The sequence below is a fragment of the Phoenix dactylifera genome, unplaced genomic scaffold, assembly GCF_009389715.1.
Source record: "Phoenix dactylifera cultivar Barhee BC4 unplaced genomic scaffold, palm_55x_up_171113_PBpolish2nd_filt_p 000644F, whole genome shotgun sequence".
NCBI lineage: Eukaryota > Viridiplantae > Streptophyta > Magnoliopsida > Arecales > Arecaceae > Phoenix > Phoenix dactylifera.
Window position 1 is genome coordinate 73,339 of NW_024068035.1, and position 14,349 is coordinate 87,687.

At 36.7% G+C, this 14,349-nt stretch overlaps 1 protein-coding gene across 1 annotated transcript in view; it reads right to left on the reverse strand.

The window, feature by feature from the left end:
* Positions 1 to 481: 481 nt before the first annotated feature.
* The window catches only part of LOC120103991 (protein CTR9 homolog), a 55,721-nt gene continuing 41,853 nt past the window's right edge, over positions 482 to 14,349 (reverse strand). Inside the window, exons 21-24 of the mRNA XM_039119862.1 lie at positions 13,044 to 13,310; positions 12,872 to 12,943; positions 4,672 to 4,965; positions 482 to 1,253 (exon numbers count right to left, since the gene is read on the reverse strand). Coding sequence (XP_038975790.1) covers positions 1,062 to 1,253; positions 4,672 to 4,965; positions 12,872 to 12,943; positions 13,044 to 13,310 — 825 coding nt within the window. The 3' untranslated portion in view covers positions 482 to 1,061. The remainder of the gene's footprint in view (positions 1,254 to 4,671; positions 4,966 to 12,871; positions 12,944 to 13,043; positions 13,311 to 14,349) is intronic.

Here is a 14,349-nt window from a genome sequence, read left to right on the forward strand (position 1 = left end):
CACGAAAATAAAACAAGCATAATATTAAATTACATCCGTTACATCAGTGTAGCCCGAAAGAAACATCCTACGGAAGCATCAACCAATGACCTATCACCCTGCATAAATTGCTGAGAATTAGAACCAATATGTCGAGCTTATCATCAGCAGAGATAGCCCCTATGCAGTGCAGGAAGCCTTCTATTTCAACATATCAGCTGCAGTTCTCCTGTGCCCTGAGATGATTCAGTCATCATTCTGCAAGAGTACCGCGCAGAACTTCTGTTTAACTTGATAAGTGCAGAAAAAAAAAAATCGCCTGCACATTGCTTGGTGATATCCAAGCCTTTTATCATTGTTTCACCACATATCATCCAATATATGTAATATGTATGAATAAGATATTGATCCACCAAGATATCATAACCAAGACTACTCTCATCAAAGATCGAACTACTTTTTGAAGTTTTAATCACAGAAAATACAACTATCAGACAAAACCTTAAAAAAGAAAAGGAATCAGAATTCCTATGAATAATTTGCTTAGTTGAGGGTTTTGTTACAGGATGAGAAACTCCAAGATGACACTAGCATATTGTGGATGAACACCAGCATGGCATGATTAGAAAAACAAGATATCTGGCCGCATCAAAGGATGACAATAGATAGTTTTTGGTTATACACTGCTACAACAGGAAAGAACTGATCTACTCCAGTCTTTTACATTTTCTTAATGAATTTTGTGGTGACCATGGTCATAACCAGACCTATAACCAAAGAAAAGCCCCCCGGAGTGTGCAAGCACAGCCAGAAAATTGCCAACACAGAAAATATGCTAAAACTGACTGATGGAATCCCAATAAGTAGCTTGGCGACCTACTCAAAGCGGAGTACTTAGCTTTTCCCCTTCCAGAAAATCGACAACAGAAACTAGGATGGGATTCAACTTTTTTACATAATTTATCAGAAAACTTGTACCTAGTTTGAAAATTTTTCAATCTCTATGCAAAATTAATTTCAAAAGCAACATTTGTGTGCATCAGTGCTTGCAATCTTGTCACAAGTTTTACAGTCACCAACGCTTACTCATCATCTTCCTCCTCATCAATAGAATTGTGTCTCACCTTGATTCCTCTCGTTTCCTCATCACTTTCAGCTGAATTCTCTTTATATCCACTTGGGCTGGACTCAGGAAGTTTCTCTAGTGGCTCGTCATCATCATCCGATTCTGACCAGGCCCGTCTCTTCCGATTTATTGTTGATGATGGTTCACCCTGAATAAACCAGTGAGAAAAAACAAGAATTTGTTAGCTGTTACAGCAAGATCAAACACTACCATTTTGTCAAACTAGCTGATGTTTAGCTTGATGATGGTGAAGAATTAAATTAACTTTTGATTTTGAAGTAGTTTTGGATCTTCTATTAGGAAATTTCTATAGTTGATTATAGACTCCTATATCTAGTAGCACTGGCTTGCAAAGGTCCTATTTTAGGTATAGGAAAATCTATAGGTCATTGGTATTTGATTTTGAGTAGATTTAGATGTCTTTTCATATAGATCCTGTGGCAAATCGGATTTTGCAGCGAAGACCTTGGGCCTTATTAAGAGTTTTAAGTTACGTATAAGAAAGATAGTTTAAGAGCTATAAAAGGGCCTTATGCAAGGTCACTTCAGTGTTTTGAGGATGAAAAGATTTGTATTAGCCAGCTTTAGCTTCTCTCTTCCCTCCCCCCCACCCTCCAGAAAATAAAATTTAAATTATATTATACAAATTAGAAAAATGATAGAATTCATATGAAAAATTTTATTGTGTAAAATGGATTGTATTTGAGGCTAATATCTAGATACTACCTAGTAACACCACTACCTCCCGAATATATGGCACTAAATTTGAAATAATATTGTCCCGATGAGTGGCACATGTTTCATGAACTAACAGGCTACCAATATTATTAAATTTGTTTTCTAAATTTTAGTGTCTACACGTCAATGATATGAGAGACTGATCTAAGAGGTGGGATTTTTTATTTTCTTATATTTATTCGCTCATATATTTTTGATATGACCATCTTTTTTCTTATTTGTTTGCTCTGCCAGCACTTTCTTTTTTCTTATTTGTCTAATCTCATATATTTTTGGTATGATCATAACCATCTAGATAAGGAAATCTTCGAATCACGATATTTCCCCGATTTGTTTTTTGTGAACAAATAGGCTACCAATATTATTAAATTTGTTTTCTAAATTTTAGTGGCTGCACATCAATGATCTAAAAGACTGATCTAAGAGCTGGTATTTTTAATTTTTTCTTGTATTTATTTACTCGTATTTTTTATATGGTCATCTTTTTCTTGTTTGTTTGCTGCTGTTACTTTTTAACTTTTTCCCTTATTTGTCTAATCTCATATCTTTTTGATATAATCGTATCCATATGGAAAAGGAAATCTTGGAATCAGGATATTTACCTTATTTGTTCACATTAGAATTGAAATTGTTTCTTTATTTGTTTCCAACTGGATAATTTAATTTTCTATGTATTTAATGGCCAGGATTTCTTTTTTTCCTTATTTGTTTACTACCAGGATTATCTAGGTATTCTGAGAAAATAAACATGCATTTTCCGTACATTAAAAAAAAGACAAACAAGATCTAGAGGGAATATTCTCCAATTTCGAAATTGTCATTTTTTACTACAGTACAAGCATCCCCATTTACAGCTTTTTAAACGCCAACTTTCTCTTAGTTTCCCAATAACTGTAATTTTTGCAATCTGAACTTCTGTTATAGAACCACTATGAAGCACCAGTACCTAAGAAACTTGTTTCTAGGACTCATACCTCCTCTAAAGCTTCAATAAACTGAATTCCATGCACACTAATAGCTTTCATGATTGTAAAAAATGTAACTTTTCTACCTTCTTTTCTATGACATGAAAAAATGTTGATTTTTCACCCAAACCCCTTTTTTCTTAACCTTCAGATCCATCTATGAAAAAATAAGCTATTGTCAAGTGGTCTAGATCAAATTTAGTATGACATAAAGGATCCAACCTTCTTCTTCTATCCTTCTCCTTGATCTTTCTATTCAGTCATTTGTCTCCTTATCTTTTCATAATGATATCAAATATCAAGCTAAGATTCCAGTTGACATTTTCATCAACACGTTAAACTGAAAGCCTTAGGGCAGCTGCATGATGATATGACATCTCTCAAGAATGATTTGGCATCAATCGTAGAAGCATTTGCAAGCAATCACTAAAACAATAGGAACTGGACAATCCGTTGATGGACATGACAATCCGTCCAACAAGAATACTACAACTGAAGATTTGTCCACTGAAGATCTACCAACAGATATTATCACATGATGAATCCATCATTGATGATTAAACATGCACAAGGCCCAAGACTGAGGATTTATTATGCAAAGATTTTACCACTGAAAATCTTCCAAGAACAACAAAAATTCACATGGGCATGCATCAAAAGATTAGGTCACTTTAAAAGTCAATAATCGAAATAATGCTTAGGTTTCAAGATCAATTTCCTCTAGAGTTGAAAAATCCTATGATCAGAGTCATCCAACAATCGATGGAGTGGAACATGACTATACTGGTCTCGATCTACAAACTTTGAAGAACCAATTGAGAAGCATGAAAATAAAACTAATCAAAAAGATCTCGAACAACATCCACATTGCTAAAGCGGATGAAGAAGAAACTTTTATTACTTCAGATATAATTGAGATATTATTGAATTTCATGAAACTTTTATTCAGATATTTTCTTATTGTTAGTCAAAGTCTTATATTAAGTAGGATTGATAGATAAAGGCTCTATTTTAGGCAACCATTGGCTTCTGAAAGTCTTTAAGCTATTAGGATTTGGTATTGAGAAATTTTAGATCTCGTTTGATACAAATTTTCTATGATAATTTGTTATCATTTATGAAAAAATTTGGCCATCCATTTGGAGATTGATTACCCGATTATTAAGAGTCCTAGATTACCTTTAAACAAGTCATAAGAAAGGAATAAAAGGCCAGCCCCAGGGGGCACTATATGTAGTTTATTTTGAGAATAAAAGGATTTCTGTTGGCCAGTTCCCCCTGCCCCTCTCCTCCCGTTATCTTTTATTATCTCTGTTTTCACTCTCCTAAACCTTTATTTTTTATCTAAGTTTTTTTGCATCAGTGTAATTCTGCAACTTGGTGTCCCTTCCAAGACCACTACGAACAGATCACCAGTGATTTACCTTTAGAAAATCGCAGTTATGATCCCTACATCCTCTAGAAGACTAAAACATAATTCTTTTGACCCTCACAATTACATTATCATGGAAAAACATTTCTTTCTAGCCTGTTTTCTGTAAAAAAGCAAGGTGATTTCTTGAAATGAACCCTTGTTTTCCTAACTCTTTAGGTTCACCTATTCATATGCCACATCCAAGTGTCCTGGATCGCATGATCACGGATTTTCCCAGTGCAGTATACTGTGTGTGGAAGTTAGTTAAAGAGACAATTGTAAAGGTACTTTCAGACATAGAACTTCAAGACAAATTGTATTAGAAGTAAATAGGCATGTTTAGTGAGTTATTTTCCAAGATTTAAAACAAGAATTTGAAATGAACACAGGATCAATAGAGTCAAATAGAAACTAGAAAGAGGAAATTTTGGTCCCACAAGTGTTCTAACCATGTCATCTTCAGCATCAGAATCTTCAAGACCAGCAGCAAGAAGATGATCCTGCGCCTTTTCTGTTGCATCTTCTTGATCATTCATGTTTGCATCTTCATCCACTTCTTCAGGCTCATCCTCCATGTCAGCTTCTTCCTCTTCATAGTGTGTCTTGGTCTTCTTATCCTTCTTTCTCCTCTTACCACCTTTCCTCCTCCTCCTCTCACCATGTCCACCCTCTTCATCTTGTTCGCCATGGGATCTCTCTTTCCGCTTACTGCTAGCAATGTTGCTGGAGTTTTTCCATTGCTCCTAACGTAGAAAAAACCGAATCAATAAACAATTTATTTACAGAGTTTATGATATAACTATATCAAATCTAAGCACTCAAAAAAGAAGCATGCATGACTCAATCATTCAGAGTCCTATAACATATTGAATGACAACTAAAAGACTTGTCCATCATATTTCGAAGTCTTTCAAAACAAAGAAATTAAATTGTATTGTTTTGATCAAAAACGGGGCAAAACATATTTAAGATGCATTATGTCAATGCTAAGACTTCACTATTTCTTAGTTTATTTAAAAATTAGATATTATAGGAGTTGAGAGGATTCGAAAGTATTGCAGCATTATATTCCAAAGGATATGGAAGTGTTGCAATGCCAAATAAACTCCCCAAATGTCCATCGTGGACCAACACTTGCACCTACTAAAAACTCAAAACCAACTACAAATTTCCAGTCAGCAACAAGGAGCTATCCTGAAATCTATGCAGGAATAAGTAGGTCCCTCAATAGAGCAAACTACCCTACCATTTTAGTCTATACCAAGGATGGCCGAACCATCCCGTACCATCCGGCTCATGGCATACCGACCCAGACTAGTCAGTTGCCGTTCGAATTCAATTTGGGCCTTGAACCGGGCCAAACTAGGCAGAATTGCTCGGTTAAGAATGGTTTAGGCTTTATATATCTCTCTACAACTCTGCCCAACCCTTGCTCACCTCCTAGTATCGAGTCGCCTCTCATGCTTGGGGTAGTGTTTCATCATCGTCGCAATGCCAACGATGACATGTCCCTCTGTCTCTCTCTCGCACTCTCCACTCTATCACTTGCCAACCACTTGCCAACAATGACAAGCCCTCTACTCTCTCCTACTCGCCTCCCTCTCTCCTCTCTCTATCATGCTCACCTCTCTCTCTCTCCGCCCCCTCTCTATTCTAGGAAGCCCTCTGCTCTCTCTCCGCTCCCTCTCCTCCATCTCCCTGCCCCTCTCCATCGGTATGCCTCGAGCCGGTATCATACATGCCCGTACTGATTTTGCGACCTTGGTCTATACATGCATATTTCAAATTGGACTACATCATTTTGCCATAGGGGCAATAAACTAAAAATAGAAATATAAAAATATATTGTTTTTTAAGAAAAACTACTTAAAACATTTGTTGTCAGCTAACTTGAAGGAAACCATGAGCTACTTAACAAAGAATAGCTACAAAACACCTAAAACAATCATGCTAAACACAAAAAAAAAACCCACCTTATGCTAAACTTATTGAAAATGAACTGAATTTTAGCCTGAATTTTAGTTCAAGCAAATAAAGATTTCCATGGAAAGACTAACCTTCCAAATACATACATCTCACAAAGATGCATCAATTGTTATTGCTTTAAACATAACTAATAGTGTAGAAGGAAAGTATGTAACTCAATTTCATAGCAAATCATTCTACAAATCGAGTTTTAGATATTGGTTTTAGTACCTATACCAGTTTCATACTAGTACACCCTGTACCTAGTGTCGGTATGGTACATTCTCTCTGGTAATGACACTCAGCATTGGGATGTATTGGGTACCAGTTTCCTACTAGTACAATATTGTATGCAGTGTACTAGCTGGTATGGTACCCCATACTAAACAATACAGTGTGATACCTAAAACCATGCTGCAAATTGTTTGCCTTCTCTAAAGATTTGTAGTTGCTTGAAAACCTATGTCATTTTTTGCTTCTATTTTTCACTTTTTTAATGTAGACCACTATAGCTATTGAGAACTACATAGATATCTAGAATCTTTAGGTGTTAAGCATATCCAAGTAATTACCACTAAGCCATATGAATGTTGCCTCTAAACAATTAGACATATAAACTTGTTTATACATATATATAAATATATGTAAACATATATACATATAGATATACATATACATATATATGTGTATATGAAAACAAGCTTGAAGGCTTCGCAAAATCCCTCTTCACAACTATAAGCTATGGGGAAAGCCAAAAAGAAACGTCAGCCTCCTTTTATCAAAGTTCAAGAATGCCACACTCGAGCTATAGTGTGCCTGAAGATGTAGCCATCTCTTTCAAAATCCACCCTCAAAGACCAAGTTTATTAGATGTTAGCTGTGAAACTTGGCAAGTGAAAAAGCTAAACATTATATATTACCAAGAATTGAAGCCAAAAGCTTAAGCTGAAAGAGAGTGTCAACAATGTATATCAAGCTCAATACCCCTCGCATGTAACCCAAACCATCCACGTGAATGGACCACTACAACTGATATGAATCAACATAACTAACATAAAGACTTGAATGACTCAAGATGATAACCAGCAAGGTACGCCATACTATCCTGAACCAAGCAGTACGGAGCGTATCGTACCATGCCGGGGGCAGACCGGCATGGTTCCACCCTTCGGTTCAAAAAACCAGCAAGGAAGGGAGAGGGAAGAATGAAGGAGAGGAAGAGGGAGGGAGCCCTCTCTCCCCCCTCCCTCCACCTCTCTCGGACTCTACCGCCCACTCCCTCTCTCTCCCTGCCTCCCTCCCTCCCTCTCTTTTCCTCTCCTCTCTCCCCCTCCCTCCACCTCTCTCGCCCCCTTCCCTCCACTCCTCCCTCCACCGCCCTCTCCCACTCTCCCTCCACCACCCTATCCCACTCTCTCCCTCCCTCTCTATTTTCCCCTCTCCCCCTCCCTTGACGGTTCCCCTTTGTCGGTATGCAATGGAACAGCATGGCATGGTATCATATCATACCATGCCGCTAGCCTACCAACATAGGGACCGGTTACAATACTGCGGATCTTGATAACTAGGTTAGCTAAATAAACAATTGGCATGGAGGGGATTTGAACTCAATCTCCAACAAACCTGCTCCTTGATTCCATGTTATAACCCACTAACCTCAAAAACTTAAGCTAATAGGAAAAGGGTCAATAGTATATATCATGCTAAATAATATCTAGTTATACCAATATATTAGATGCATAATTGAAAGGTTTGGGACCAACTTGTTCGATGACTAATTCAATGGTACCTTATAGAAATAATTTATTAGGTCAATTCATTTGATACGTTATAATTGATTATGGTAATAAAAAAATTCTTCTTCCAGCAATAATAAACTTTGTTTTAGTTACCTTGTGTTATTCTAAAGCAAAAAGAATTTGTGAAGAAAGAATCACATAGCACTTAATGCTGATCTTTGCTGCCTTCATTTTGTTGATGGTTATAATTAACAAAAATATGCTATTCAATAGATTACATAGCAAATAAATAATTACAAAACTTACTATATATGCCATTTGATATAAATTATATTGATGATGTTTTCCTCTAAGGTACATTGCATATGCTCCTTTGCTAGTTTACCAAAAACAAGAGTCTAAAGCAAGGTTCGCCATACCATATCGGTTCAATACTTGTACACGATACGAGGGGTGTACGGACACTTGGTATGCCAAACCAACTCCATACCGTATCGCACCGACATAGTTATAGGGTGCCACCGGTATAGGGCCCCGTACCAAGACGGCGTACCTTGGTCCAAAAGAACAAAAATATTGACTTTCCAATCAAAATAATTTCCTAACCAATTAAAGCTCGAATTCCAAATTTTAAGGAGCTTGAACCAACCAAAATTCTAGTAGCACAATCCGAATCTTCATCCCTTAAATAAATATAAAAATGCATTAAGTACAATAGAATAATCTAAAGAGTAATTTACAACATTAACTTGTGCTGCACATCATTGTAATGAATTACAATACCAGACTCTACCCTTGAATTTCTAAAACTTGATGGTAGCGACCACTTTGAATCCATTTTGCTAACAAATTGTTAGATCTTGGCCTCAAATAGTCTAGATCTATATTTTGAATGCATTTGATCAAAGATCAGTTGAAGTAAAACATTATATTAAAGATCGATGGATTATCGTCTTATATAGCTTTAATCCTAAGCATTGGCTTAACAATTAGATCTTGCAATGGATCATCATAAATATACCTGATCTCAATCTATTCCTTGATAGTGGGATATTGCTTGGATATTGCAATGAGTACTCTCACAAATGAATGACCTAATTTTCAATGAGATTCATCCACCAAAACCAATGATTCAACCAAAACATTATCAGCTACTTAATCTTCAATAGTCAGATCTTTCAATCGTATAGGATACAAGATTTTTTTGACTCCAGTAGTAGTAAGGTACGCGGTACCGATTGTACCGACGTACCGGTGGGCATCGGTACCGGTACGGTACTGAACCAAACCGAGCCGAGCCGGTACGGACTGGTCGGTTCGGGCCGATACCTGTTCGGTACGGGCTGGTACCGGGTCAGTACGCACTGGTACCAATCGGTACGGCCCGGTACCAGTCGGTACGGTTCGGTACCGAAATATGTAACTGTACCGTACCGGTAGGATCCGGTACCGGTATATACCGGCCGGTACGGCAGACCATGAGTAGTACTATCATATTTTTGTAGATTTTCAAGATTGGGTCATTAGCAGGCCCAATACCCCATAACATATACAGGTTAGTATGTATCAGCTAATATAGGTTGTACTAAATGTACTCAAATCCTAGCCAGCAAAACATGTGACTCAGCTGAGCCTTTTTTGATTGGTTATCCCCATGATTCATGGCCTTATTTTCTAAAAAACTTGAATGCCATGATCTAACGAGTCATCTTATCTCTTCCGAAATTTAGATATCCTTCTCTCCTATCTTTCAGCATTACACAGTATAATGGCCATCCACTAGATGCTTCATTATTATATTTGTTTCCAACTACGTTGCACATGCCAATTTCGAGATCAACTAAAATAGTGACTACTAGAATTAAAAGGATTTCCTAATCAAGACCAAGGTTTTAAATCTCGTAGGAAGGAGGTGTCTCGTGTTTTTCCATAGAATGGGATGCCCCACTATCCCACCTCATCGCGGCGGCAGTTTTGGTTGAGTCCTATAGGCACCCTCTGTCGCCCTCCCCTTCTTTCCTTTTATTTCTTTTTCTTTCTTCCTCTCTTTCTTTTTCTTCTTGCTTTCCTTGTTTCCTTCGTTCTCCTCTTTTTCCTTACCTTCCTTTCTTTTCTTTTTCTTCCTCCTTCTTTTTCTTGTCCCTTTCTTTGCTTCTTTCTTTCCTTTTTCTTCTCTCTTTCCTTTCTTCCTTCTTTCCTTCCTTTCATTCCTTTTCTTCTCCCTTCCTTTCTTTCTTTCCTTTTTCTTCTTCTTTCCTTAAACTTCTCCTTTTCTTCATCTGTCCTTCCTTTCTTTGTTACTTTTTTCTTCTTCATTCCCAGCATGGATGAGTTTTAGAGTCTCGACCCCATCCTAGTCCCGTTTTCTCACAAAAATGGGATGGGACGGCTAGGGTGCCCCCGTCCTGCCAAAACCTAAAACCTTGATCAAGATTTCGATATCTAAATCAACATTCCTCTAAACATTTTTTCCCAATTTTCAAAACTCAAATCTCTATTATGACAAAACGAGATTTTTTAAACTTCAAGAATGTCCTAAGATTTTTTTTTTGTTTTTTATTTCCAATTTACCTTGAGTCTAAAATCATTATCCACATCTCCTATCTCAATCCATTACCTTCTTGTAACCCCCAATTGTCATGTAAATATCTTTTATTAGGGACGGGAGCTCATATCTCTCTCCCTCTCTTTCGATATCTAACACATATGTAACTCTATCTCACTAAAATCCTACTCACCCACAATCACTCCCTCACCCTTGGTCCACCTAATACTTGCATTTTCTTCCACTTCCGCTTCACCTAATCTCTTAAACACTTTTTCCTAATTGCCTCGTATTAATGACCTTTAATTATGGCAGGCTAGCTATTATCAATGCAAAGCTTCATTTTAACAGGAATTTCCCAAATAAAAACAAAACATGCCAATATAAATATTTCACTCTTCCCCAAATGAGAGTTACAATTTCAATTTGCAAATAACTCACTATAATTTTCTGTTGATGTCATGTTGTTATATTCTTATTATGTATTTTCTGTATTATTTACTCTGGTTTACTCTTTTAAGCTTAGTTATCTAGTTCCTAATTCTGTATTATTTTGTAGTTTCTTATTTCTAATATCAGATGGTTGCAGATAAAATTGGAAAGGTAAACGAGACCCTATAAACATAAAGAAAGCAAGTGTGCAGAAGGTTGGGTAGAAAAGTAACTTAGATGAAGGATTTTTGATAGAGCTAAAATTGATATTTTCACATAAACAATAGTTGATTACAATCAACTACTGGCAATGCCTAAAAGTAATGCTGACGGCACTGACGTGAGGAAAGGGAAGAAGAAGAGAAGAAAAGGCACGAGGAAAAGAAAAGAAAAAAGAAATAGAGGGCAAAAAAAAAACTTATCTATGCAAACTCTGAACAGCATCCACATTGATGCAACCATGAAATTCTGGTGGTAAGGGCTCCACGTTTCTTCACTTCTTCAATCTCCCCCAAAAAAAACCACCAACTCCTCCTTTCTGTTGGCTGGAGCTCAAATAGTCTCATTCTAAACCAGATTCCTCCCTTCTAAATGACCAAACCAGGCTTAATTGAACAAGTACTTAGAAACTTATCCAGATCGCTTTAACAGGATGTGTCCATTATATGAAATATAACAGAGGCCACCACAGCATGCTAGAACCTAATTTCTTGCCTGCACTGTTCCTGACTGACATGTCATGGCAAGGCAATTCAAGCCTGAAATCACACTAATTATTAGGACAATGTGTTGAAGATCAACATCATAGTTCAACTAGCATAAGCTATGGTTTTACCTCCTAGAATCATCTCCCAAATGTTTTAGTACCTTTCGCAGTTTCCAAACCTTAGTATCAAGATTAAGCATGCAAAACACTGCATCGCTTAAGACCAATTCCGATACATAACTTTAGCTAGTAAAGGTTAGTGTTCATCTGTAAAACATTGAAAGATCAAACATCAAAATTTAACTAACATAGATTACAGGTTAACCTTCTTAAGCCATCTACCAAAGCTTTTGGTGCCTTTTTTCATTTTCCTAACCAAGCCTCAAGCTCAAGTATAAGGTACTAAATACTCCACCTTGCATTTATTTAACATTAGTTCGAGTTGTTATTTCTAACTTGTCGTATGCATTAAGATCATAATAAGAGAAAAAAGCTCGCTGTTATGTCAATCTACCACTCAAGTTAAAGACATTCTCCATTTCTTAGGGGCTACTTTGGAAGGTGCCAAAATAAAGATCACAAATCCCAGAAAAACTAAAGCAAGAAGATTTAAGAAAAGGAAAAAAATCTCATTATAAGTCTTGGTTGCATCTCAGCACAGCTTTGCAGTCAAAAAGGGTATAGTGCAGTTCAAAAAGAGAGAGCACAAAAGGATGACATCTTGAACTTGGTAGCAGTATGCACCAAATAATGAGTTCTAGTCTATCCAAATATTTTTAAGCCATGACTATCAAAGAGCAACATAGCAAATCTGATCAGTAACACACCAAAAAAGAGCAGCTAGAGCACATCCCAAAATGTTTGTTTTCTTGCCAACCATCTAAGAAGCTCTGATGAGGTTTTAAAAGCATATAAGCAAAATCGGCATTCGTGCAAGCATACATTCTACATCAGCAAATTCATATTACCTTTTCTCTGATTACTGATGAACTGTAAATGATATCAATCTAAAACCGCTTATCAAGACAGCACCATAATTCAATCTAGAAGAAAACATTAAAAAAAGGACAAAAGTAAATAGAAATATTTTGCAAGCACATCAAAGTTTTCTTCAAATAGTAAATTTCAATATCACAAATGATATGTAACGGCTTTCAGCATACAATTTCATACTGCACGGATAGTTCTCTATCTTTCGACTCATTATCCTAAAAAAGGAAAAAAAAAGAATTGTAAATATTAAGGAAATTTAGATCCTTGACCTTTATGCGCTCAAAATTCCGTTCCTGTTGCATGAGTTGTTTTAACTCATCCTCTTGCTTTCTCCTTTCCAGCTGGTTACCCACAATGAGAAAATGTCAGTCCCCAATTTTGCAGAAGACAAGAACATTCAGATCTTACAATAACAGCAAGTATGACATTTTAGTAGCTTGCCTGAATTTTCCTCTGCTCTTCAGCCTTGCGTCGAGCTTCCTCAGCCAAAGAAACCTGACGAGCAACTTCTAATCTCTGGCGGTTCTGCTGCTCTTCACGCTCGGCTGCCTCACAATGAACTTTAGCAGCATCAAGCAAATGTTTGCAATACTCAACATGAGTTTCTATTTTCTTCTCATCGAACCCATGGGAGTGGTAGCTAGAAGCTGCAGACAACTGACTAAACACACGAACTGCATTTTTCAACTCTGTGACTGTTGAGCGTACCTGCAGTACAAATTTAAATAACATGAAATGAACAGTATAGAACTGACAAACAATAAATTGATTTGGTGAAAACATTCTTTAGAAATATAATGACATCCAACATGTTGAGATAGCAAATGTGTGAAGTGCAAATGTTCAAGTTTTCAGACACAGAAACTTGTCATATTATAAACCTAAGGGATGAGAATGGCATTACAAACAATAAGCCATATACATATGAATATCCTGTCACTGAACCACATAATGACTGCTAAAAATATAGTAAAAATTATGCCTTCAATGAGTAACGTAATACATTGTTAAATTTTAACCCTGCAGTTTTATTAAGAATATTCAATTGTTAGTTGTTACTGAAGCTTCTTATTTCCAGAAATCAGTTTGCCATCTCATGTACTGCATATAGTTTTTTCTAAGCATGAGTGTTATTTAATCTAGCAAAGCTGTTTCCAATGATGTTTTTGTAGTGGACAGTAATAAATACAGTAGAGAAGCAAGAATATTAATCTTGGTGGCGTAACAACTAATGATCTATGAAACTGTTTACCAATCAAAAAACTAAAAGTAAAAAATTATATTGGGACAACAGCAAGAAGGGTATCAAAGTTTGGATAGTCCATCTTCCTCATATCTTCTTCTCTCACACCAACATGAGGTTTTCCAATTCTTCTTGGAAAAGGATATTGGTGTTTTCAGAAAAGACAAATTTTGCTCTGAGATGGACATATTTAACATACCATACGAAATAGCAAATTCCAATCAGACAGCCATCCTAGGTCCAAAGAAATGGAGGTGGGTTAGCTGGCAAGTTGTTGTACACCATCAACCATATAATGCACACAATGTGGGCTGCAGACCAGCTCCAACAGCAATCATGAACTGACATCGATGAACTAAACCAATCATATAAATGTAATTCTTTGAAGGGTTTAAGTCAAGGTCTTGCAAACTGGCAATCATGTGATCCGTGGATCTGTTTCACAGCCTCATCAGACAGTCCCAGTGAGGTTATCGTTGGTTCATACAAAAAAGTAAGCTACAC